Below are 25,508 nucleotides of genomic sequence, written 5' to 3' on the forward strand. Positions count from 1 at the left end.
ACAAAAAAGTTGAGAGCATAAGACTATGCTATATGCGGAGTCAGATGCATCTGAAGAAAATGAGGGAGGGAGGGGACAGGGATGGAGAGGGAGTGGGACCCGGATGCTGATGTTGCTCGTATCGGATGAGAAGGAAGAGGAGAGAGAAAAGACCGATTACGGGAAGAAGCAGATACTGAAAGGCAGGAGGTCTTCGTTTTCGAGGGCCTCAATACAAACAGAACGATTTTCAGAGAAGCGCAATTAATAGTCTATAGGCTACCTTTTACAAGGATAACGCTGAATGAATGAACCCGGGACCGGCAAACGAGGATACGGGGAAAGAGAGAGAGAAGATGCTGTGATATGCACACAGACAGAGAAGGGAGGGAGAGAGGGAACAAGCGAGAGAGGGAGGGGGAGAGTACTATGCTAAAGATGCTTGTTTTACTAGAAACGCGTTTTTCCTCCACGAAACCAATTGACCGGGGCCTAGTTGAAGAAATACATTTCTGTACATCAGAAAGGAAGTTTATAAGGATTACATATTGACAAAGACTTATCGTGAGCAGACAGCGAAATAGAAAGCATAGTAGGCTATAGATACATGGTAGTTGTTTTGTCATAATAAAAGGGAAGATACAACCAGGATTCTGACCTGTGAAACGATACAGTGTGTATCGTTTGCACGATATTTAATAGTTTCTTTAAACGGTTGTTGATTCGATGCAGATTAAAAATAATGGGCATTGGTAAGCCGTGAGATAGAGAGCAGGGAGTGGGAAATGAGGTGATGGGAAGGGAGGGAGGCTTGAAGATACATCTGTAGACTAAAACAGCGTTTTTAAGTAGCTTATGGTGTTGATTTCTTATTTAAAACAAAACTGTATTTAAAATTCCGAGGCGGAGACGGACTGGGTTTGTGCGCGACACACCGACGCGGTTGTGAGCGTAGGCTAGCCTATATTAATAATTCGAGATTCCAATATATTATCAACAATAATTATTATTTCTTTCCTCGGACTTGTCGTAAAATATACTTGAATTGTGTTCTGTTTATCACACATTTATTACCAAACGTTTATACCTCTACCCTCTACCTCTCCCCGTTCCCTTCCTCCTTCTTTTCATTGCCCCCCTCATTCATTTAATCACCAAAACTATTATCTTACTGCTTACTGCTGATTTTCACCAACCGCAATATGATATAACATCGCAGATATCAATAAGAGCAAACATTTTCCGAGAATACTTGTTATAATTTCAATATTGGATATGAGAAGTGAAGGGTAGGCCACAAAATTGAAGAGTAGCCTGCTACTACAAGCCCATTCTCCGTCTCTCACTGTAGATTATTATTGTCTTCGATTTGTAATGTCTTTACGTTACCGTTTCGCGTACAAGACGGACAGTTATAAATTCCTTTTGAAAATACTGTAGTTAAGTTATATTACTGTAAAATTATTTACAAGCCTATTAACCGTACACGTACAGTATGTCCAGTAAGGAAATATCAGGGAGTCAGTCGGCTCAGTATGTTGGGCCTTACCGGCTGGAGAAAACGCTGGGGAAAGGACAAACAGGTAAGAAGTGGTTGTTATTATTAACTAACTTATAGTATTGAAGTGAATTTAAGGTAGCCTAACAAGAAAAACCGCAAAAGGAAATGGTCTGAAAGCAAACAGATTTATATCGGACATTGTATTTTTAGATGATATTCATTTGCTATATTAAGCATTGCTGAAGCACTGATACATTTGTGACTTAAGTAAATTGACAATTTAAGATAGGAATGTATTCATGTGATTTAATAGTACACATTTTATAACATTCTAGTAGCATACACACTGTTTGTAATGCTGTGTCTGTCTGTGGGCGCAAGTTTGTCTGAATGAATCGTTTTCTGCATTATGATGTAGTTAATCATTGCCACTCTGTGTGTGTATATGTGCATTTCTGTGTTTATGCCCTTTGTTGAAAGTATGTAGTTTTCAGTTTATAACTTGCTAACTGGGCATTTTTTATATACAACATGTGTATCTGTCTCTATTGACAAGATTATTAATAGGCCTGCTAAAATTGAGATTTTTTGTAATTCCAGAAGTTTTCTCTATGTCCAGTTTTGGAAGCAGATACGGTTGTATTTAGACAGTAGCCTTGCATTGCATTGATGGATGCTTTTGGAGTTATGAAGGCAGTATGCTTATTATATTTTGTCTGGCTAGTCACTAGGCCAGCATGTGAATTCTTTGGTAGAGTGGCTAACATTTTGTCCCACATTCCAGAGTGGGACCAAATGTTATCTGTTAAGAGTTGAATTAACACTGGACATTTTACTGTAGGCTATAGCCAAAGGCAAATACATATACCTGGTGAATCATGAACTCTCTGAGGGACCTGCTATGGGCAGCAGGACATTTTAAATGGTTAACAATCAGCACAAATATAAAAAGGTCACTGAAAGAAATTTTGTGATTGCACTTGTATGGATCAAATGGCAGTGTTTATTTTAGTCTTTTTGGCTGGACCGCAACAGCGGGGCCAGCCCTTCAAACGCGAATGTCTGTGACTGACTGAGTGACTGAGTGATGAAGTTCCACCATTGGTCGGCCGAAGAGGTCCAGCCCTATACTAGATTTTGGCCTGGTCTTGTTTCCAGTTTGTTGTATGAAGGAACATACAATGCATATTTAGCTAGCCCGAAGGCTTTCTGCAGCTTGCTCTTTCCACTCTGATCCTTTATCTCCCTTTATTACTTCCTGCCTCTCATCTAGGTTTGGTTAAGCTCGGAGTTCACTGTATCACAGGACAGAAGGTTGCTATCAAAATAGTCAACAGAGAGAAGCTATCTGAGTCTGTGCTTATGAAGGTAAGGGTTTTTTAAATATATTTAATATTATACACTTTATCATTCAGAGATTGACTGCCACGATATTCTGCTACTAATTGAGAGGAAAAGACCATATTAAATTACGTGAAATTCCTCTTGGTAATGTATCTGGGAAAGAAAAAATCAGAACACAAATGAAGATAATGTTATTTTTAATTAATTAAATAGTGTGTGGATCAGTTTGGCTTATGTCTGATTTGTTTTTTCCCCATGTATTACCTTATGCATAAATATGTTTTTTGCTCAAGATGTGCAACACTTCTTATTTGTTAGAATGTCTGCACCATTATAAAGATGTGTTTTATGTGCATTGGTTGTGATATTAATTGCTTCCCCCTGAAAGACTTGGTTTGCAGTCTGAGATATTTAATACATGCTTTCATTAGCTCAGTTATCTCTGGTGTCTTCAGAATTTGTGTCTCATGCAGCATTATCATTACTCTTGTTGATATTATCACTGTTGAGAGAAGTTGTCAGCATCTGCAGATGTCTTGCTAACTTTTTACTTTATAGAAGATATGAATTGGTCTAGATGAGAATTGACTGTAGCAGTTTCCTCACATTTACTGTTACCATATTACTGTATAGTACTTGCTTATAGCATTGGGTCATCCTTTTGATTACATTGGTTTGGCAATAATCAAAGTGGCCACAAAATGTATAAGAGATTGCTCTGGCAGCAGCACAGTCTTGATATGCTATCAGTAGCAACAGTAGGCCTTTGAGCACCGATAATGACTGCTATCTGCACAGGGATGGAATCTCTGCTTTAAAACAACCCATGGCCACATTTATGCCAGTAGCAGTTGTGGAATCACATGCAGCAGGCAGAGTGGTGGTCAGAGCACTGGAGCTGAGGTTCATGGGTTTGATTCCCAAGTGGAAAACTGCAGCTGCGACTCTGCAAAGTGTTTGTCTTCAGCTGTTGCTGTGAAAGACTCAGCTTTATGAATCACAGAACGTGACGGCGAGTAAATGAGATGATGCAATGCAGTAGCGTTACTGTTCAGGAGAAACAGTTGCGGGAGGATGGAAGGAATACTAGTGCTGCAAATGAAGGTGGTTTGTTTTGTGATGGGATTCCTGAATTTCTTTTCCTTTTCTCCTTGTCTCGTTTTCTCTTCATTCCCCTCTCCCTCCCTTTCATGCTTCTTTTCCTGTTTAGGTGGAAAGGGAGATTGCTATTCTGAAGCTCATAGAACATCCGCATGTGCTGAAACTGCATGATGTATACGAGAATAACAAATACCTGTAAGTACGTTGCCAGTGCTTTACCAATGCCATTCAAATTGTCCTGACTGCCATTTTTGTCATTCCTGTGTTGTTAACTCTGATGACTGTATACCAGTACCAACTCCTATTTGATCTCTGCTTGGGTCTTATTCTCAGGTTTTCTTTGGGCTTCTGAAAATGGGTTTATTTATGAATGAACGCGTTGTCACTGCTGTGACCTTTCTCTCCCCTGCCCCTCCCCTCAGGTACCTGGTGTTGGAGCATGTATCAGGAGGGGAGCTGTTTGACTACCTGGTGAAGAAAGGGAGGCTGACACCCAAAGAGGCCAGAAAGTTCTTCAGACAGATCATCTCAGCACTCGATTTCTGTCACAGTCACTCAATCTGGTAAGACATAGCGCATACATGGTCAAGTGCTCTCATTTTTGTATTGTTATTCAAAGAGGTAATTTGTTTACAAAGTGGATTGTCCCTATTCAGCAGAGCAAATATGTTATTGGACATCCTGAATGTGTTACTGATGTCTTGTTTTTCATAAAATGATCATAGCTTCATTTGGTTAAAAAAAACATGCTATTATTGGAAACTGACCCTAGTCAGACTATTTGAAGTGTTATGTCCTGTGTGTTGGACAATCAGTTTGACTTGCATTCTGGGAAAGATAATGTGACCCTTTGCAGTCTATGAGTGGGACCACTGGGGAACATAAGACTTGGTTTTTGAAGTTGCATTCCGTTTGTTTAGCACTGGGTGCTGGTCGCGTCAGGTGCTTGCTTAATGACTCAGCCATTTATCAATGAAGTCAGTTCAATCAATAAAGTCAGTTGTACACAATTCTCTTGCCTTCGATTTAATCATTTTGTTTAGCATCATTTGTTTGACAGAAAGTGTACCCCATCATCTAGTAACAATCCTGGGTTTGCCAGTTCAGGTAGCCTTGCTGAATAGAGCATAAAAGCGTGAAGCATTGCTGAGGAAGGGAGGGATGCAGTTGGCAGGGCTGTCCCCATTTCATCATGCAAGAGCAAATCCTCTGCTTAATTGGGTGCCCGTTGTCTTCCTGTTCCAGTTCTGGATCTGTTTTACTCCTCTGACACAATAATATGAAGCTTATGTGGTGAACTGCATGCTCAGCTGCATATAACTGAATTGATGGAAATAATGACAGTAAAAGGACAGGCCTATGAAATCAATTGAGAATTACAAACTGGAAAAAAATAATTGGTGATAAAAATGAGTTGCAACACCCTGTATTTAATATAAACAATAAAACCAGTCGTTCAGTTCTCTGTGAAATGTTTAACATTTGATTTTTAACACTACTGTACTAATTATAGTGCTGCTTCCACTTCTATCATAGCTAATGTTAGTTTACATGCATAGTCAACATCACACACAGCTAGGACAAATCACATCACTAGCTGTGTAGCTATTGCATTGCCATAATATATTGAAAAGTTTCTGTGCAAATATTCATTTCTTGTCAGACGTAGGACTACTTGACATTTTGGATACAGCAATAGCCGTCTTCCAATCGGACTGTGTTCAGTGACACGGGTTGTGAGAGAACCTGGCAAACTCTTGCGTGGGTGGAGGTTTGATCGAGTGCAGTTAGCAAGGTGGTGTCGTGCTGTGGGTTGGGACTACAGTCCTCCCTTGTGGACACCAGATGGGGATCCAAATGATCTATTGCCCCTTTAAGATCAACCTGTTTCTTTACAACATGAATATGTACTCAGCAAGGCATTTTAATTTTTCGATCTTGTGGCTAGGTTGCTAAAATCACAGGTGTCCATTTCTATCGATATATTGTTAGCTAGCTTGCTAAGTAGCTAGTTAGGCAGCTGGGAATCCCACATTCACAGGAGCAAACCAGTGTTATGTTACATTCATTTGCGTAACTTAGCATTAAAATTCAATTTGGTCCTGGGTGAAAAATGTCTCACAGTATGTTTTCTGTCATGGATAGCTAGCTAGCCATTGACTCCATTTGCTTCAAAACAGCAGATGTATGGTTGTAGCAAAATTGTACTGAAGCTGTCTTCATTGAATTGAGTGCATATGTGATGAGATGGGAGGCAACGTAGCTTTACAGCATAGCACCACATACTTCATGGACACACTGTTGATGTAACTAATATATGTAATGTAAAATAACTGTTCTCCATCATACATTTCAGCTTCTGCTATCAAGTTGATCGTGATTTTTTTTTTGGAATAATGAGTATGCCGCTCTGGGGTTGAGTGTGCACCTCAGCTGTGACGTTGCACAGAAATCTGCACGCAACTTTATATTTGATAGGATATGCAGGACCACATTCTGTATTATTTGGCTGCTTTGTCACCTGTATGCAAATTACGTGTCGCCCAGAGGGCATCCTACCGCAGAGCAGTGGCCTGATTCATGACACCTGTGACTTACCGTGGGCTGATGCCTTTGACCATGACAGCACAAAGTCAGGGAGGCCAATGAGAGCATATAAAAACACTTGAAATATGGGAGTTCTTCTCGGACGTTTGGAGCGGTAATGTTCATTGTAAAATGTGCGAAGGGGCATTAGCCTGGCACAGTACAACATGTGTGGAAGAGCACCTAAAGAGAAAGTGTCCCGGTGTAAATGCCAGTGGTGAGAGCTCTGTAAGATCATTTGATTAACGCTAATGGTGACGATTTTTTGCAGACAAAATTGCTATATCAGACGTAGCTAATGTTAGATCAGCAACGTTAAAAGCCACATGCTAACATCAATGTGGTTTCTGTGGTTGTTTTGCTCGCAAGTTATTTTTTTATGAATTTATTATTTATTATGTACAACGCATTTTTCAGAAATCTTATGAACACAAGCTACCAGGAGTATATGTCTACATACAACATTGCATTAATTAATATTAACTGAATAGTATCAATTATTGCATTGCATTAATGAAGTATACATTCCTTTTCATTCTTGCATTTTGAATTATGCCATTTGGTGTAACTATAATGCTGCTTACAGCCCAAAAATGTCTGCTACTGTGTAACAATATAAGAACTGTGGCTAAACAGTAATCCTCTATTATTATTCATCATTCTTTTTCACATTCTTTTTTTTATAAATGATAAGTATCATTACTGTGCTCACTCACCACCCACCACATTTTTTTTACCACATCTGTTACCTCATCTGGCCCCTTATTTTTTTTCAACAGATTTTGCCAACCATCTGTCAGTCTTAGCATTTAGCTTAAAGGTTTCTGAGATCATAGATGCCTGTCTATGTCTGTCTTGTGAATGATGTCATACGCACAAGTTGTGCAAAATGAAATGTGTCATGCAGTAGACTCTGAATGGCAGATCATGCGAAAGACAACAGAAAATACACATTGTTCGACATTTATGGATTTGGTTTGTAAAATGCAGGAAGATTTAACAAACCAAATCAATTGCTAAACCCTACACCCTGGCCAGATCTCTCCAGTCCACAGCCTCAAGGCAACTAGCTCTCCTGTTCCAGCATGGTTGCCTCTTCCAGTTATGATGCCTGTCTGTACTGAGCCCGCAGTGGAGGAGCAAACTTCCCGAGGTGGTCAGGACAATAGAATAATTGAGTCCGATGGCCCATCTCCTCAGACTGCACCATGCAAACGATGGTATTTTTATGGCTTTGGGTTAGATTGATTTTTTATGGTTTTATATGTCTCTTCATAGGGCTTGTTAGGGGTGTAGTCTGTATATATTTAGAATGTGTACTTTGTTCCTTGGTTTGCACAATGAACTTGCAATGGTGCTTTAGTGAAGTTGCATCTTTACTCACTATCCTGGCACTGTTGTTAGCCAGGTCTGGCATTATTGCTCATATGCTCATAGTGAGAGAAGAGTTTTGGGTGTGACACATATGCTGATCCTCCTAGTTAGAGAAGAATTTTAGGTGTTACATGTATGCTGATCCTCCTAGTGAGAGAAGAGTTTTGGGTGTGTCACATGCTGATCCTCCTAGTGAGAGAAGAGTTTTGGGTGTTACATGTATGCTAATCCTCCTAGTGAGAGAAGAGTTTTGGGTGTGACGCATATGCTGATCCTCCTAGTGAGAGAAGAGTTTTGGGTGTGACACATATGCTGATCCTCCTAGTGAGAGAATAGTTTTGGGTGTGTCACATGCTGATCCTCCTAGTGAGAGAAGAGTTTTGGGTGTGACACATATGCTGATCCTCCTAGTGAGAGAAGAGTTTTAGGTGTTACACATATGCTGATCCTCCTAGTGAGAGAAGAGTTTTAGGTGTTACATGTATGCTGATCCTCCTAGTGAGAGAAGAGTTTTGGGTGTGTTACATACTGATCCTCCTAGTGAGAGAAGAGTTTTGGGTGTGACACATATGCTGATCCTCCTAGTGAGAGAAGAGTTTTGGGTGTGATGCATATGCTGATCCTCCTAGTGAGAGAAGAGTTTTGGGTGTGTCACATGCTGATCCTCCTAGTGAGAGAAGAGTTTTGGGTGTGACACATATGCTGATCCTCCTAGTGAGAGAAGAGTTTTAGGTGTTACACGTATGCTGTTCCTCTTAGTGAGAGAAGAGTTTTGGGTGTGTTACATACTGATCCTCCTAGTGAGAGAAGAGTTTTGGGTGTGACACATATGCTGATCCTCCTAGTGAGAGAAGAGTTTTGGGTGTGATGCATATGCTGATCCTCCTAGTGAGAGAAGAGTTTTGGGTGTGTCACATGCTGATCCTCCTAGTGAGAGAAGAGTTTTGGGTGTGACACATATGCTGATCCTCCTAGTGAGAGAAGAGTTTTAGGTGTTACACGTATGCTGTTCCTCTTAGTGAGAGAAGAGTTTTGGGAGTGACACACATGCTGATCCTCCTAGTGAGAGAACAGTTTTTGGTGTGACACATATGCTGATCCTCCTAGTGAGAGAAGAGTTTTGGGTGTGATGCATATGCTGATCCTCCTAGTGAGAGAAGAGTTTTGGGTGTGTCACATGCTGATCCTCCTAGTGAGAGAAGAGTTTTGGGTGTGACACATATGCTGATCCTCCTAGTGAGAGAAGAGTTTTAGGTGTTACACGTATGCTGTTCCTCTTAGTGAGAGAAGAGTTTTGGGAGTGACACACATGCTGATCCTCCTAGTGAGAGAACAGTTTTTGGTGTGACACATATGCTGATCCTCCTAGTGAGAGAGGAACATTGAATGTGTCAAATGCATTCTCTGTTGTTGTCCACAGCCACAGGGACCTGAAGCCTGAGAACCTTCTGCTGGATGAGAAAAATAATATCCGAATTGCTGACTTCGGCATGGCCTCACTGCAGGTGGGAGACAGCCTTCTAGAGACCAGCTGTGGGTGAGTAGTGTTTGCGTGTGCATCACGTGTGTGTGTTGGTGCACTTTCTTGTTCATAAGAATTTTTCGAATCTGTGTGTTTTTGAATTTGAGTGACTTGAGTGAGTGTGTAGGTGTACTTGTGCATGTGTGTGTATGTATGTGCATGTGCAAGTGTACTTGTGAAACTGTTCATTTGTTTAGTTCCTGACATTCAAGATGAAGAAAGCTGTTGAAGTTATATGTTTATAATTATCAGGGCCATGAGTTTTTCGTGAAAATGAGACCTGGAAAGCATTTGGTAAATGGTAAATGGACTGCATTTATATAGCGCTTTTATCCAAAGCGCTTTACAATTGATGCCTCTCATTCGCCAGAGCAGTTAGGGATTAGGTGTCTTGCTCAAGGACACTTCAACACGCCCAGTGCGGGGTTTGAACCGGCAACCCTCCGACTGCCAGACAATCGGTCTTACCTCCTGAGCTATGTCGCCCATTTAACCTGTATTTCAGTCATTATCCTCAAGGCATCACTGTAGCAACTGTAATTGCAGTAATTAGTGGTAAGGAGTCAAAAGAATGCAACTAATTATACAATTAAGAGCCAAATGAAGAACTTGTTGATGCGAAGGGTGCTAAACTAGGGGTGTTCTCTCTTGTCTGGGAAATGTCTGGTTTGCATGCAGGTCTTTGTTGTAGCCCAGCCTTGAAACAACTGGTTCAGGGAATCAGTCTTGATTGCAGACCACAATTGTGCCATTTAATTTATTAATTGAAATTATTAAGATACTGTAAGGTGCTGATTGCTTCACAAATGGCTTCAGAAAGTCCTGTATTGTCTTGGTGTTGGAGAATGGAACTATTGGTTAAATAAAACATTCAGGAAAACCTCACAAGCCTAATACGAGTTCTTTTTTGAGGTATGTATTTGAAATTGTGAGAACAAGGGACGTTTAATCAAGCCCATGTGCCTATTTACATACATGTGTTTTGCTTCAACCAATTTCAGATCCCCACACTATGCCTGTCCAGAAGTTATCAGAGTAAGTCGCATGACGTAAATTGTGGATTTTACTTGTGAAATGTATTACAGTTACAGCTATGTTTGAGATTATGTTTAGGTTGATTGTTTGCTCAAATGGTGCAGTTGAATTTAAAAAGCAAACTTTAGATTATACAATGAGGGCCATGATTTTACATTACGTCGCATATTTAATCTTAAACTACCTTTTTAGCGTAACGTATCAGAAAAATGCTTAAGGGTACAGTGGTGATGTCCTGTTGTACTTCTGCCCTGGTATCCAGTCTTCTATCCATACTGCCCAGCTACTTAGCGTACTACACAGCATGCATACTGCACATTATATGAGTTGTGGCTATATTACAGTGTCACACACCAGTGTGACACTCCGGGGAGGGGATGCAATACCGGGGAACACCGTTTCTGTCACATGGAGAGAGAGAGTGCACACACACAAACATGAAATAAAATAAACGGACCACTTCACCCTTCCCCCTCACGGGTTCGGGGCAAAAACATTAAACTAAAACAACAAGCTAAAATAACAAAGACAAAAGAAAGTAAAACAGAGCAGCAACTTTTCAGTTCGCCTGCTCTGTAGCTGACCCGCCTTCCCAGCCAGGTCCAGCTCCTCCAGCATCCCAGCTGAGGATTGCTTTTTTTTTCCAGTGCTCAAAATAAAACAAAACGGAAATCATAACTGCACTCTCTGTGTTAGCTCCCGGTCTTGGCCCCGAACTGTGGAGAGCAGCAAACCTTTAAGCACCTGGGCTGATTAGCTAATGCAACCCAGGTGCGTGTGCTCTCTCCACCAGCCAGCGCAGCCGAGACCAATCCGCCTCTCAGGCGGACCGAATGCCACATACAGGTATATCACCTTTTAGCAGGGGGTCAGCAACGTGACTGACAAGGCAGCTGTAATCACTACATTTGTGGCAATAATGGCCTGTGAGAAAGATACAGAGAGGCAGGGAACATTTAAACTGACAATTGTTTTCAACTGATAATTATATTATGTCAATTTCTCACTCCTTTTCCTGTTTACCGATCTTGTCAGAGAGCTGCCACTTCCCTTTTTCTTAATAATGTTAAGAGGTTTAGCATTGTAGACCCACTACCCTCTACTGGCATTTATTTCTGAGTGTTTAATCCATCGAGCGCTTGGGTTCCTGATGTTGAATGGAGAAGTGCGTCGTTGGCCGTGGCTGTGCCGTGGCCCGCCGCGCGTGACCGGTGCGTACGCTTCTCACTGCAGGGTGAGAAGTATGACGGCAGGAGGGCTGACGTGTGGAGCTGTGGGGTCATCCTCTTTGCACTGCTGGTGGTGAGGAATCCTTTCTGTCCTCCGTGTGATCTGTCTGCCTGCATCTCACTGTATCCTCCAATGGCTGTCTACCTGCCAGTGTTTTGTAGCCATTTCCTATAATGACTCTGTGTCTCGTTTTCGTACGGTGACTACAGTCCAACTTTGTATACATTTTCATTAGCCAGTCTGCTAAACTCTCTTTCCCACAATCCCTGTCCACATTTCTGTCTCCATCTCTGTCGTGATATCTTCCACTGCATCGGTACAAATTGCCCACTGCGTGTCTTTACTCTCCCGCTTCTCCGCACCCCTCTCCCATCCCCGATCTCCCTGTCCTCTCTCCACAGGGTGCTCTGCCCTTTGACCATGACAACCTACGGCAGCTGCTGGAGAAGGTGAAGAGCGGAGTGTTCCACATGCCCCACTTCATTCCTCCCGACTGCCAGGCCCTGCTCAGGGGAATGATCGAAGTCAACCCAGACAAGAGGCTCACAGTGCGTCCCCACAAGCACCGATACACCGAAATAGTTACACACCCAGGGGGACTGGCACACAGTTACACTTACACGCACAGGGATATGCTGACACACTAATACACTGACACACAAACGGGGACACTGACACACTGAGGGACACTGAGACTGTAATACATTGACAGACTGGAGAACATGCTAACACATGAAAACACTGACACTGAGGAAGACATGTAGACATTAATACACTGACCTACAGAGGAACACACAGACACAGGGAATAATTCACTGATCAACACAGTCACTACTTTGCAGGCTGACTAACATTGTGAGGTAGAGACTGTCTGATTAATAATGTTCTGTTGAGATGGGTGCATTTTTAATGTGACTGATCCATTTATCAGTTCACTAAGGCACACATAACTAATGCCTTTTCACAGTAACTGTTTGATGTGCACTGAAAATCGTAGTGACAGGCGCATGTACACAAACAGAAGAGTTACATTGGTGCCTCATGTATCTGCCTTCATATAAAATGTAACTTTTCTGTCAGTGCCCGCGTTTGCACAAATTACAACCTGTACCATGTATCTGTCAGTGGCATCTCTGTGCATACAGACTGTGTTAATACCTCTTTCTTTCCCACAGCTTGAAGCAATACAAAAGCACACCTGGTATCAGTAAGTCAATCTTTCACCTGTATATTTTACTCAGCACATTGCACATTACAGCAGTTAATTTGCCTGCCAACAATATGTGTATATCCATGAGCTCTCACTACAAGGTGTGTTGTCAGTCAGTAATATCTCTCTCGCTCTCTCTCTCTCTCTCTGTCTCTCTCTCACTCACTTTCTCTTTCCCCCCCCACTCGCTTTCAGGGGGGGTAGGAACGAGCCCTGTCCTGAACAGCCGCCCCCCAGGAGGGTGTGTGTGCGCCGCATACTGTCCCTGACGGAGCTGGACCCTGACGTGCTGGACAGCATGCACTCTCTGGGCTGCTTCAGAGACAGAGGAAAACTCACACGGGACCTGCAGTGTGAAGAGTGAGTGCTCGCTCTCATTCTCACTCTTTAGTGCTCAGGGTCCTTTTTCATGTTTCAGTGTTTATGCATTTGAAAGTTGACATGCTGGTATGTTGTATGATATATGATGACTTTCAAAAGTAATTTCTCTTTTATGTTTTAATGTAAATGACAGTTGCCTGATTTGAAAGTTGAAAGTTGTGACACGCTGGCCTATTGTATCATATATGGTGTGTTAAAATAAACTAGAACAGAACAGTCAACTGGTGAATTCCATGTCTGACAACATATAACCGCAAAAATCACATTGTTTGTTATAGCAACTCAGAGGTGACGTAATTGTAACAGCGGTTACATTTATACCGACAGGGACATCATGTTTTTGGTCACCAAGCAAACAATTTCTGCTAAAATTGATTCGGAAAACCATACTAAACTTTCAAGGACAGATGACTGTGTAAAATGATGTATGATTTGATTTATTGTAAATAAAATTAATGCCTTATATCCAAAAATTAACTTCTGGAACAGATATTTACCGCGCTCAAAAACAATAAAAAAAAAGAACACAGCTTTCCCACAAATGTGGTCAAATTGCTCCATTCTTTTGGCACTTGGTAGAGGACTGCATTGCATGTGTACATCCTGAAATGGCTACTGTAGTAGCAGTGTACCAAAGTTATTTACCGTGTTATATTTATGATGTGTTACATTTATACTGACTCTCCTCTATATAGAGGAGCAATTGAAGAATGCAAAACACATTGAATCGACAAATTGTTACAAAAATGCCTCTGAGAAAAGGTATCAAATCTGGAATTTTTAATATAAAAATATTAAGGATTAAGGTTTTTTAAATATTGCACAATGGGAATATGATATCGCAAACAGGACACTAATTGTGCCGTGGACTGAGTGCATTGTCTCACTCCTACTAATTACTGTGGTCAACATGGAAGTTAATTAAAAATCTAAAGAAGCATAAAAACTAAAGGCACAAAAATATAATCTTCCTATGTTTGTCTCAACCTCTAGCATCATTCTAGCTGATGTTTTCTAAGGTGGCAGCCATTGCATGCAGTTGGCATTCAAATGTTGTTTCACATTAAATGAGCTCTTTTGAAATAGGGTTAAATGTACTTGCTAATGGAAGTCAATGATTTACTATTGGGTGGTTTTGTAGCTACAGCAGTTCTTTAATAACCGTTCCCTGAACCAGTGAGAATGTGTACTGCCCTTAATATACAAGAGTTCAGCGGCCCTTATTACAAAATAGCAGACATGATGAGTGTTCCACAGCCGAAATTAAACAGTGCCTGGCCATTCCCCATACTCCAAAGAATATGAGAGGGGAGGCGGCAGCACTCTAAAATGTATCACAAAAGGATTTCCCCTTGGGTTCAGAAAAAAATGAAATCATTAGACCATGTTAATCCAAGCGGATGTGTTTTGACTAAATATAAGCCTTTGTCTGAGCAAACGCGTACCACCCTGGCTTAGAATGAAATAGCACCTGTATCTGTCGCTAAATTCTCTGTCTGAGAATTTCGAAATTATTAAGGAGCTCTCTCAAGTGGTTGAAACAGAAATACATTTCAGATGTACAACTCAATTGCTATTATGTTTTATAGATCTTTGTCGCTAATGTTTCTTCAGAAACACGGTACCATTTTCCGAATAGTCATTTTAAGGAAAACAAATGTGAGAGAAATCAATTTCAATTTTTCATTCAACAAAGTAATAACAACTAGTATATCTAGACACATCTGCCTGTAGTCAGCCTGGATTTGACATATTGATTAGCTGGTCTGAAATTAAGCTGCGAAGATGACTTCCAGCCCTGGCTGAACTTTATTTGGGCTTAAGGTAAGCACTGTCGTACAAAAAGCACAGTCATATTTACTACATGTGCACCAGGAAAGCAACACGGCCTGAGACGAGTCTACTTTCTGCTATTGCTGCATTAATTTTACTGACAAAATCCTGGTGTTTCTAGTGTCACAGACAAAAATGCCCATTATATTTTAAGGGTCATCCTCTTCTTCTTTACATTGTGGCTCTTGGCGAAAAAGTCAGATGCAAGGTATCAGAAGTAGCATGTGAACATACTGTGTGTGCGGAATACTTTTTGACAGTATGTCATCAATGCACATGCAAATTTGTGTTAACATGAATGACAGGAAATACTTAAGAGACCATCACAGGACTTGGCTTTTAGCTGACTTTATTTGTAAGAAAATATGGATGGGATTATATTTTTAAATAGAAGTAGGGAAGTCAAACAAGTTTCTCTGTCTCTTGCAGAGACAACCAGGAGAAGATGATCTACTACCTCCTCCTGGATCGGAAAGAGCGGTACCCCAGCTGTGAGGATGAAGACCTGCCCCCCAGAAACGACATAGGTGAGGGGCAGCCCCTGGCTGTGTGTCTCTGGCTCTCTCTGTCAGTTGGCCTTTCTTCCAGCCTTGATGACCATCATATAAAAAGGACTGCTTGGGCCTTGGTTTTGTGTCATCGACTGCATGTAACATTTATATTCCCATTGTACAGGTCTGAGACCCCCGTGTTACCAACAACCGGCCTTTAAACAAAACTTTCTTTGGTTAATTATGGTTATGTAATGTGGAGGTACATGCAGCAGGACAGGGTTTGATGAAAATGGCGGTGGGTCCGCTCCTGGCCGCAGACTTTCCTGACGCCGTCTCTCCACCTATCAGCAGACCCTCCGCGGAAGCGGGTGGACTCCCCGATGCTGACCCGGCACGGCCGCTGCCGTCCGGAGCGGAAGAGCCTGGAGGTGCTGAGCGTCACGGAGCAGGGCTCTCCCACGCCTCCCCGCCGGGCTCTGGACACTGCAGCACACAGCCAAAGGTCAGAGAGAGAGAGAGAGAGAGAGGCTGCTGCACGGCAGGCACGATGAGCTGAGTGAACGAGAGTGTGCCGCACAGCAAACACTCTCTCAGGTTTAACTTCCCCCTCTGCCTCTCTCCCAGGTCTCGCTCAGTTAGCGGAGCTTCCACTGGACTTTCCTCCAGTCCCCTCAGCAGTCCCAGGGTAGGTTACTATTGGCTTTTACGTGTGCGCAAAACCAGGCTACAGGTGACTTGTGCTTTTTCTTAAGAATAGACAGATCCACTGTACGCATGCACTAATGTTTTAACATAAACATAGTTGTTACAGTTATACTAGATGCCAGTGTTAATGTTAAGCATATGTTCTTCTTTAATCAGATAATTGTTCTATTTCAATATAAGACTATAAATATGTGATTTGCAATGTTTAAAATGACACAAAAGGCACATGCCTTTTGTATTAATAATGATGAATGGATGTTTTAAGTACACATAATAAGCCACATTTATGCAGTTTTCTTCTGTCTGGATTGTTCTGATGTGTTGTGATTACTGTTCTTTGAGAATGCTCATTACACCCATACTGTCCCATTCTGAGTCATTACACATGCCAAATCCCACCCCTCACATTCTGAGCTCTTTCAGTTGGCCTCTGTTCTTTTACAATGCTGGATGATTCCTATGATGATTCCACTCATACATGTTTCATGCTACCTATTTAAAGACTTGCATTCAGTTAAGGGAACATTCTGTCATGTAACTCTTGGCTTCTTGGTATCACTTCTTGGTAGTGTCACACTGATTACCACAGTTGCCATAGGTATGCAGTTGTCAAAATAAAATTAGCAAATGAGAACCAAAATCCAGTATAACGAACCAAATTAACAGTTTTCAACTCTTGTCTCCATTGGGAATGAATGTGTGATTGGGTACATTCAGTTCAGCATTTATCAGAGAACAAAAGAAAGGCCAAAACAGGACCCGTTGGATAAAGTAGGGCAGTATCCAGATTCAGGCTCATGCAATGAGCGGAATGAAAAGATAATCTGCAAAGAATGTAATTCAGTAATCTGGTCCTGTGGAGAGGATAAGCGGGGAGATGCACAGTGCCCTCTTGTTAAATCACACATCATGGATAATGTTATTCACCTCTGTGGGGTGAAGCTGGGCTTTGTCTCTGTCAGAAGGAGGTTACCCAGCCACAGTCTCTCACAGGGAACCTGAACGTACTATACCTGTAACCTCTGAACTAACACACTGCGAGAAAAGAAGCTGGGAACAAGCATGTGTGTTATGTCTAGTGTACAGTACCAGGGTTTTTAGACAAGATCTTAAGGAAATCAAACGAAAATCTCCAGTCTTTGCGTGATCGCTTTGCACACCCTCCTCTGGCAGTCGTTTAACATGAGACTGTCAGAGTCTCCCAATCCAGTTTTAAGCCAGTCTGTGACTGGTGCAAAAATATCAAATTGATTTGATTTTATCATGAGTCTTTAGGCATGGCTTATTTAGTGTGTGACACCCTGTGACCATAGCCTTTGACTACAGATGTAGTGTGAGCATTCCTAGGATGGAAATACCAGTGATGTTTATAAGAGACAGTCATTAAATATGACATGCTCTCTGTTGTTTAGATTCTGTTAGCATTTTTTAAAGTAATGTAATGTACACAAGACATAAGATAAAAAAAAATATTCATGATGAAACTGCAAGCATGGGAAAAATACTGTAAGCTGTCTGGCCTTACTGGGAATTGTATAACTTGAAGGGGTGACATACAGTAGACTTTATCTTCTTTTATACAAAACCTAGTCAATTACTGTAAATAAAAAGCACACACAAATGACGATATAATCATTGATCCAGTGGTGGCTTCCATATGTTTAATTTTTCATAAGACTGATGCTCTGCAGTCATAATTCATTACTCACGTCCATTCCTCTTTCCATTTCTCCATTTATCTTCCCTCTCCTCTTCCATCCCCCTCTTCCCCACCCTATCAGAGCCCCGTCTTCACTTTCAGCCAATCAGAAGTCACTTCTGCCACCACCACCCAGTCTAAGGACCCTAAACCTGGAAGTGCTACCACTCCTCGGGCAGCCCAGCGAGCACCCGACCAAAAAACCCAAACTCTACCTTCTAAAGCCGCCTCTGATCGCCCTCACCTTCAGTCCATGAAGTCTCTCCCGCTCCACAACCCTCCGCCCCCATCCCCCTCGCCCCTTCTCTCCCCCATCCCTCGCTTTTTCTTCTTCCCTGCTCCTTCCGTTCTCAAGTCAGTCACCAAAACTATCTATCCTAACTCTGCCCATCCTAACACTCTGTCACAGGTCACTCCCCAGGGCTCTCCGCTGCCCACCCCACTTGGTACCCCTGTCCACCACCCCCAGCATCCCCCTCCTACCCCTCCTTCTTCTTCCTCCTCCTCGTCCTCTTCACGGGCAGAGGGCGGGGGAGTGGGCGTGGGCTCCCTCTCCCTGACTCCACCCTCCAGTCCTGGGGGTGGTGGAGGCATGGCGGCCAGTAGCTCCGCCCACTGGAGGACCCGCCTCAACTCCTTCAAGAACAACCTGCTGGGCTCTCCACGATTCCATCGACGCAAGCTACAGGGTGAGAACTGAACTGAACTTTCAGGGAGGGAGAGCTTTGTTATGGAAAATGTTCTTTTAAATATTACCGTTATTCAGTCTCTTATGTGGGCTGGGAAGGTTTGGTATGATTTGATGGAGACATTTTGACTGCAATGAAATATTGATAATATTTTAGTCCACAAATATTGTACTGTTTGTAGAGAGAATTGCATTTTTGGTCACGACTTTCATAGTTTGCAGAGGGACTGCTGTAAATGTTACATATGTTGGACTACTCTATAAGAAATGGGTACTGTTCAGATGTTGCAGGTGGGTCTGGCTCTGTTTTGCTTTTCACATGCTGTGTCAGTGTTCAGTGTAATGTGTGAAAATGTGAGAACGGTATTAGCTCACCATCTCCTTCTCCCTGTCAGTCCCAACATCAGAGGACATGTCCAGCCTGACGCCAGAGTCCAGTCCTGAGTGAGTACTATGAGCATACACAATAGATATGACAAATGTTACAACAATGGCAGAACTGATTATGAGCACGTACCTGTCCTCTTTCCCTCTGTTTCCCTCAGACTGGCGAAGAGGTCCTGGTTTGGGAACTTCATCAGTCTGGAGAAGGAGGAGCAGATCTTTGTGGTGATCAGAGACAAGCCCCTGAGCTCCATTAAAGCTGACATCGTCCACGCGTTCCTCTCAGTGAGTATATCTGCCACTTTCTGTCCATCGTCATCTGTCGCTCTAGCTCTGCTCTTTCTTACTGCTTGAAGCTGTATTAATATATATGTGGTATATTTGGTATATAATGTGTTTCTGATTGATGTTTAATATTCATTATTATTCATTAAATTAATTTCAAATTATTTTTCAGTCTGGGAATGTCTGATTACAGTGCTTGAAGGCTATCCAATACAAATTCTGGAAACTCAAAGGCATTCAGTACTTGAAATTACATGCAGGCACATACATAGGCAGTTTCTGCGCATGGTTCTCATAGTTTTTATCAGTAGGAACTGATAAGAGTGAGCCACGTTGATGATGCAGTACGTGGGGGCCCAGATGCTGCTTGCTTACCCTTCCACCCTGCATGTTTCCCAAATATGTTTGTGAAGTTTACCTGATTTGCTACAATGATATTTCCACACACATTATCTGTTCTATTTTTGGGCTGTGGTTAACACCACTTAAGGGTCTGAACTTAGGTTAGATGTGGGGTCAAGTAAACATTGCGGCAAGAAGGTTATTCCCAGTGAGAAATTGAAAAGAAGCTTAGGATTTCCAGGTGCAGTATTCAGGACACACTCAGAAGGGTCCAGCTGATGAGCAGAAATGTTAACAGGAGAAGACCAGGAAGACCACACAAGATATCTGTGTGCTAGACAACACAAATGTCTTGTGTTGTCTAGCAAGAGAGACCATCGTAAAACTGCACAACTAAAGGAAGAACCTAATGCAACTAGAGAGTTCAATGCAACCAGTTCCCCTGACTACAGTGAAATGGCAACTACAATCTGCTGTTCTAAAAGGATGTGTATCTGAGAAAAAGCCCTTGCTATGTGCTGTTAACAAGATGAAAAGACTCAAGTGGGCCAAGCACTGTCAACATTGGACCAAAAAGTTTGGGAAACGGCAGATACACATCCTTTTAGAAGACCACACATAACCAGATGGTCTCTTCCACAATAACATTTCCTCATTTTGCCATTGCTGTCTTATGAGTGTAGTATTACCAAGTTGTAAGTTTACACAGCATGTGTGTTTCCAGTGTGTACAGTGGGCCTGAGTAACTGCGGGGTAATTATGCTGCAGGATCTCAAACCTTATTTACCTCTCTTTCTTTGTCTCTCTGTTTCAGATTCCTTCCCTCAGTCACAGTGTCATCTCCCAGACCAGTTTCAGGGCAGAGTACAAATCCTCTGGTGGTCCCTCCGTCTTCCAAAAACCTGTCAAGTTCCAAGTGGACATAGCCTTCTCTGAGGGAGAGAGGGAGCGAGAGAGAGAGAGGGCAGAGAGGGAGGGCAAGAGGGAGACGGGCATCTACAGTGTGACTTTCACCCTCATATCAGGTATAGAGAGAGAGAGAGAGAGAGTATGTGTGATGGCTGGGTGAATGGCTTGCTGCATATGCTAAAAATAGCTAGGATAGCATGGTATTAAAAAGTAGGCCTGGGAATAGCACACAATGGCAGCTCATTTTGATCGGACCTATCTTATTTTACCTCTCTCTCTGTCACTGCCTCTCTATGAGTTTTACTTTTGCTTCCAGTATGTGTGTGTGTGTGTGTGTGCGCATGCTTGCACCTTACCTTCTGTCTCTCTCTGCAGGTCCCAGTCGCAGGTTTAAGAGAGTGGTGGAGACCATTCAAGCCCAGCTGCTGAGCACTCACGACCAACCTTCTGTGCAGGCGCTTGCTGGTGAGTCCACACATTAGTCATGCTTGTGCTGTGCAGCATCTCTCTCTCTCTCTCTCTCTCTCTCTCTCTCTCTCTCTCTCTCTCTCTCTCTCTCTATCTGCTCCCTATTTCTAACTCTGTACTCCCTCGTCTCTCTCTAATTCTCCCTCCCTCTCCTCCCCCCTTTCTTTTTCCTCATCAGATGAAAAAAATGGGCAGCTGTCTTCTCGGCCACCTGGCACCCCAACTCGCCAGAACTCACGTCGCTCAGAGGGTGGAGGGGACAGGGGCGAGTGGGGCGAGCGAGGGGACGGAGGGGGAATAGGAGGAAGCGGAGGTGCATTACAGCGCAGAGGGTCTGGTAAAGACAAGACAAGACTCCTGTCCTCCAATGGAACGCAGTCTCAACCCTGAGAAAACCGCAACAACCAGTCAGTACCGTAGCGGGTCACAATTTCACCCTAAACAACACTGAAAGTGAGACAAAAATGATCAAAGTGAAAATTCTTCAGTAAATTCAAAAGTAACCCATAATTCCCCAATGACAAAATAATGCTTTTTATTTCAACAAAACATGATGGTCTATTGGTCACTGTAAACATTTTCATCCCTCAAAGGAAAGAAAACCAATAACATAAATACAAAAATTTTATGATGGCATTGCAACGCTATTCTTAATGAGAAACCATAACCTCTGGAAAGTTAAAATATGATACAATCAATGATGTTTAATGTAGTCTTAGAACTACCGTGGAGGAAAAAGGAAAACTGTATGACAGAAGGATCCAAACCAGAAGGTCTCAGTGAAAGAACCCACTGGAAACAGGAGAGAGAAACCACCCCAAAGATTACAGAAATGATGTGAAAACAAAGAAAGACGAAGGGGCAAAAAATCTAACTGAAAAGAGAAAATTCCAGCCCTGGAAAAGGTTTAAAGTAGAAATTGTAATTTTTTTTCCATTGTACCAAGCAATGGACTGAAACACCATTGGCTAAAGCTATTGTCACCACACTTGAATCTTACAATTCTCAGAGGAAGAATCTTGAAAGCCCTGTAACATGTTGGAAAATGGGAAGAACAGATCAGAAGTTACAACAAATGGAAAAGCTTACAATTACAATGGTGAGATCAAGAGGATCTGGAGCTTACCTCAGTTATTTTTCTCTCATGATAGAATCATTGGTATTTTAGTGAAGAACCAAACATGATTTTGGAAACTTGTGGTGATATTGCCAGTGGTGATATCTCATCAAAAAGATTATCATATCATCAGACCTTTAGTTTATGAGGGGCAATTATCCCTTCAACTAATTTAAATAATTCTTAATATTTGTTGTCAGTTTTTAAATAGAGACCAAGCATAAGCTATTCAGTCAGAGTCAGATAGCAATACTACACATTGATACAATGACCTTCTTTCACAGAATGGAATAAGTAAATGTGCAGGAAAATTAAATTGAGTAACTGATTTGAACCAAGTCAAACTATGATGTCCGAATGAGTGAAGTAGTTCCAACAAAGCAAAGAGAGCGGCAGATCAGACAAAAAATACTGAATGTTAAGGAACAATTTGTCCTTCATATCCAAAATCCAAGACTGAAATGCCTGAAGGTGAGGTCAGTACAATGAAATCAAGGAGGGCCTAAAAATTGTGGGAACCTGTATACAATTGAACAAGCTACAAAGCTTAGAGGTGTTGAATCTTAGCTAGTGTCTCTGCAAGTAAAAATCAGATGCAAGCTCAAAACTCTCTTGACCTACGATAGTGATCAGTCTCCCCAATGTTACTGAATCAACCAGCGGAGCATGATTTTCAATGAACCATTCAACCTGAAGCTTGAAAAAAGGACAGAAAACATGACAAATGTGAAGAATAAGGAAACCTTGAGCGTTCAGTGATGGAATTGTGGTGCTCACGCAAAAAATAATGGAAATTTAATCTGGAGACAGTGACTCTTCATAATAGAAATACACACAAAAAAACTGCACGTTTAAAAAAGAGAAGGTTCAAAATGAAATTCAACACCCTTTTCTGTTGACTTTCATTGTGATTGTGAAAGCAAAGAAATTTAATGAGTTTCCGAATGAACGATCAAAAAAATCTAACCAAGTGAATGTCTAAAACTGTTACACTTTTATTTATTTATTTATTTATTTATTTATTTATTTATTTATTTATTTATTTATTTACTTATTCATTTATTCATTTATTTAATGCTTTCTTTTATTTATTTATGTTAGAGAGGAGGATGGAAGAAGAAAGATAATTGAATTCAGTAAGCTGAACAAATGGAAGAATAACTAGAAAAGTAGCCTCGGGAATGAGGCGCAATCTGTAACAGAGGCCACTGGTAGTGAATGCTTAATTGGAAATCACCGTCAGAATGGAAGATAAAACTGCCAGTGAAAACAGAGTGAAGGAAAACGGATAGCCACATTTAAAATCTTTTCAAAACAACAAAAGTTGTCAGTCTTTTTCAGATTTCAGTCCTTAGTTTCACTCAATCATTTATTTTCCTTCACTTTGATAATGAATCTAAATAAGAATGAGAAATTCTGGGAAAAAATAATTCTAAATGGTAACAGAAAAGAATACTGGAAGATATTCAGAACAAACAGATGGACTACTATTGTAGTACTGTTACCGATTGTTACAAGAAAAAGAAGTCCAGAAGTATGGATATGAATAACTGAGTGATTTTCAGATTTTTTCACATATTTACGCAGTATTCTTACATTGACGTAATATGATGATTCCACAGTCAACTATGGACATTTTCTCATGAAACGGGACTCAAAACTGGAATGCACTGTCCTCATCAGAACTGTACACAGGAGAACAAAGTAGCTATCTTCCATCTGCCCCTCAGCCCCCCCCAACCGCCCACCTACCCCCCCCCCCCCCACTACCGCACACGCACATGCACGCAAACAACCCACAATGCCATTTGACCAACGCTTCAACATGCAAAAATGACACTAAAAGCAGAGGCTTCATTCTAGTTTCTCTTCTGTCTCTTATGTATCCTGTGCATTGGGCTTCCTTGTCAACAGTACTGTACCATAATGTATCCAGTACATACAAACAAATGGGCACCATTTTTGTTTGACGTCAGTTGGTGATTGCATGCACTTTAAGGGAGACTGGCCAGATAATTTAGTTATTATAGTCATCATGGCATGTTGCTGCAAGCTGTGGTGCTGAAAAATATTCTACACTGTACCATGGTGAATGTTTTATTGCATGCTTATGGGTGTATCACCTGTCAAAACTATCAACAAAAGCAAAACAAAATGCTTTCACTGTAGAATATATACATGTATATTATATATATATATATATATATATATATATATATATACATACATATACATACATATATATACACACATACACACACACCTTAATATTAATATTAGAATTATCTTGAATTTCTTTTTGTTTTGCAGGATTAACAAACACGCCTACATGGCATTTATATTATATTTAGAATACAAAATAAGGCCTACACATCAGCAGCTGATTTCTGTTGCCTAGCTTGCATCTAGTGTGATACCATTACCTTTATGGATGTTATATTCAGTTATGTTGTACTCATTATATACTCATTTATGGCAGTATATCTCAGTTTTCTTAAAAAAGAAAGAAAAATAATTCACGTGAAGTGCACTAAAGTACTGGAATGCGTACATTATACACTATTAAGTAAAAATGAATCTGCTGCTGAATGAAAGTTGACATGTTTGTTACTTGTCAAAAATAATGAAGAACATGTTCAGGAACATAATGTATGTAAAAGGTCTCTGCTTCCCCTAATTTTGCTAATGGACCAAGACATAAGTAGAAACTGTGTCTATGTTTTTTTGTATATGACGCTGTACTCCATAATTTTATATCTGTAATCAAACAATGTAATGACGTGTGCACATTCTCCGCTTTTGTTTAAGGCTATTATCCACTTTGGTTTCCCCATGTGGAAATTAGAGCACTTTTTATACATAGCCCCCCCTCCCCCCCACATTTCAGGACACCATAATGCTTGGGACATAATAATGTTATGTACATTAAAGTAATCATGTTTAATACTGTGTACTCTTCACCATATGAAACAGATGTTCAGTTGGATTGAGATCAGGTAAATGACTTGGCCAGTCAAGAATTTTCCAGTTTTTGACTTTTAATAACTCCTTTGTTGTTTTAGCAGTGTGTTTGAGATCATTGTCTTGCTGTAAGATGAATTTCCTCCCTATGAGTTTTGAGGCATTTACCTTGAACTTGCGCTGATAAGACGCTTGAGTACACTTCAGAAGCTGCTGCTATCAGCATTTGATGAAGACATTAATGAAGACCAGTTAATGTCTTCATTAATGAAGTGAGCCAGTACCTGTGTAGTTGTACATACCTGAACCAGAACACCCCTGCCACCAGATGGGGGGGGGGGGGGGGGTGCTGTGGATCTC

The 25,508-nt window shown here is 41.3% G+C and overlaps 2 protein-coding genes across 11 annotated transcripts in view; both read left to right on the forward strand.

The window, feature by feature from the left end:
* Nucleotides 1-25,508, forward strand: part of LOC135248004 (uncharacterized) — a 93,206-nt gene that overhangs the window by 6,382 nt on the left and 61,316 nt on the right. The gene's annotated exons all lie outside the window — the stretch shown is intronic.
* LOC135247999 (serine/threonine-protein kinase BRSK2-like) lies at nucleotides 83-23,573 on the forward strand. 4 transcript variants are annotated; one of them, XM_064322047.1, is made up of 19 exons: nucleotides 83-1,562; nucleotides 2,754-2,848; nucleotides 4,035-4,120; nucleotides 4,348-4,488; nucleotides 9,306-9,422; nucleotides 10,409-10,442; nucleotides 11,676-11,744; nucleotides 12,074-12,220; nucleotides 12,848-12,879; nucleotides 13,078-13,242; nucleotides 15,526-15,623; nucleotides 15,942-16,092; nucleotides 16,215-16,275; nucleotides 18,077-18,683; nucleotides 19,078-19,126; nucleotides 19,228-19,351; nucleotides 20,508-20,718; nucleotides 20,978-21,067; nucleotides 21,249-23,573. In XM_064322047.1, exons 1-19 carry the CDS (start codon nucleotides 1,475-1,477, stop codon nucleotides 21,458-21,460), a joined length of 2,577 nt encoding a protein of 858 aa, XP_064178117.1. In that variant the 5' UTR covers nucleotides 83-1,474; the 3' UTR covers nucleotides 21,461-23,573. The 4 variants fall into 4 exon arrangements, with proteins under 4 accessions (XP_064178117.1, XP_064178116.1, XP_064178119.1 ...); XM_064322046.1 differs by having other exon boundaries at nucleotides 85-1,562; nucleotides 15,939-16,092; XM_064322049.1 differs by having other exon boundaries at nucleotides 87-1,562; nucleotides 18,404-18,683.

Source organism: Anguilla rostrata, chromosome 2 (assembly GCF_018555375.3).
Source record: "Anguilla rostrata isolate EN2019 chromosome 2, ASM1855537v3, whole genome shotgun sequence".
Taxonomy (NCBI): Eukaryota; Metazoa; Chordata; class Actinopteri; order Anguilliformes; family Anguillidae; genus Anguilla; species Anguilla rostrata.

What these genes read in the sequence shown, in the direction of transcription:
- LOC135247999 (XM_064322046.1), top strand. Translation starts at nt 1,475, where the DNA reads ATGTCCAGTAAGGAAATATCAGGGAGTCAGTCGGCTCAGTATGTTGGG. An exon ending in GACTTTCACCCTCATATCAG is followed by an intron (nt 20,719 to 20,977) that starts GTATAGAGAGAG and finishes CTCTCTCTGCAG; the next exon opens with GTCCCAGTCGCAGGTTTAAG. An exon ending in TTCTGTGCAGGCGCTTGCTG is followed by an intron (nt 21,068 to 21,248) that starts GTGAGTCCACAC and finishes TTTCCTCATCAG; the next exon opens with ATGAAAAAAATGGGCAGCTG.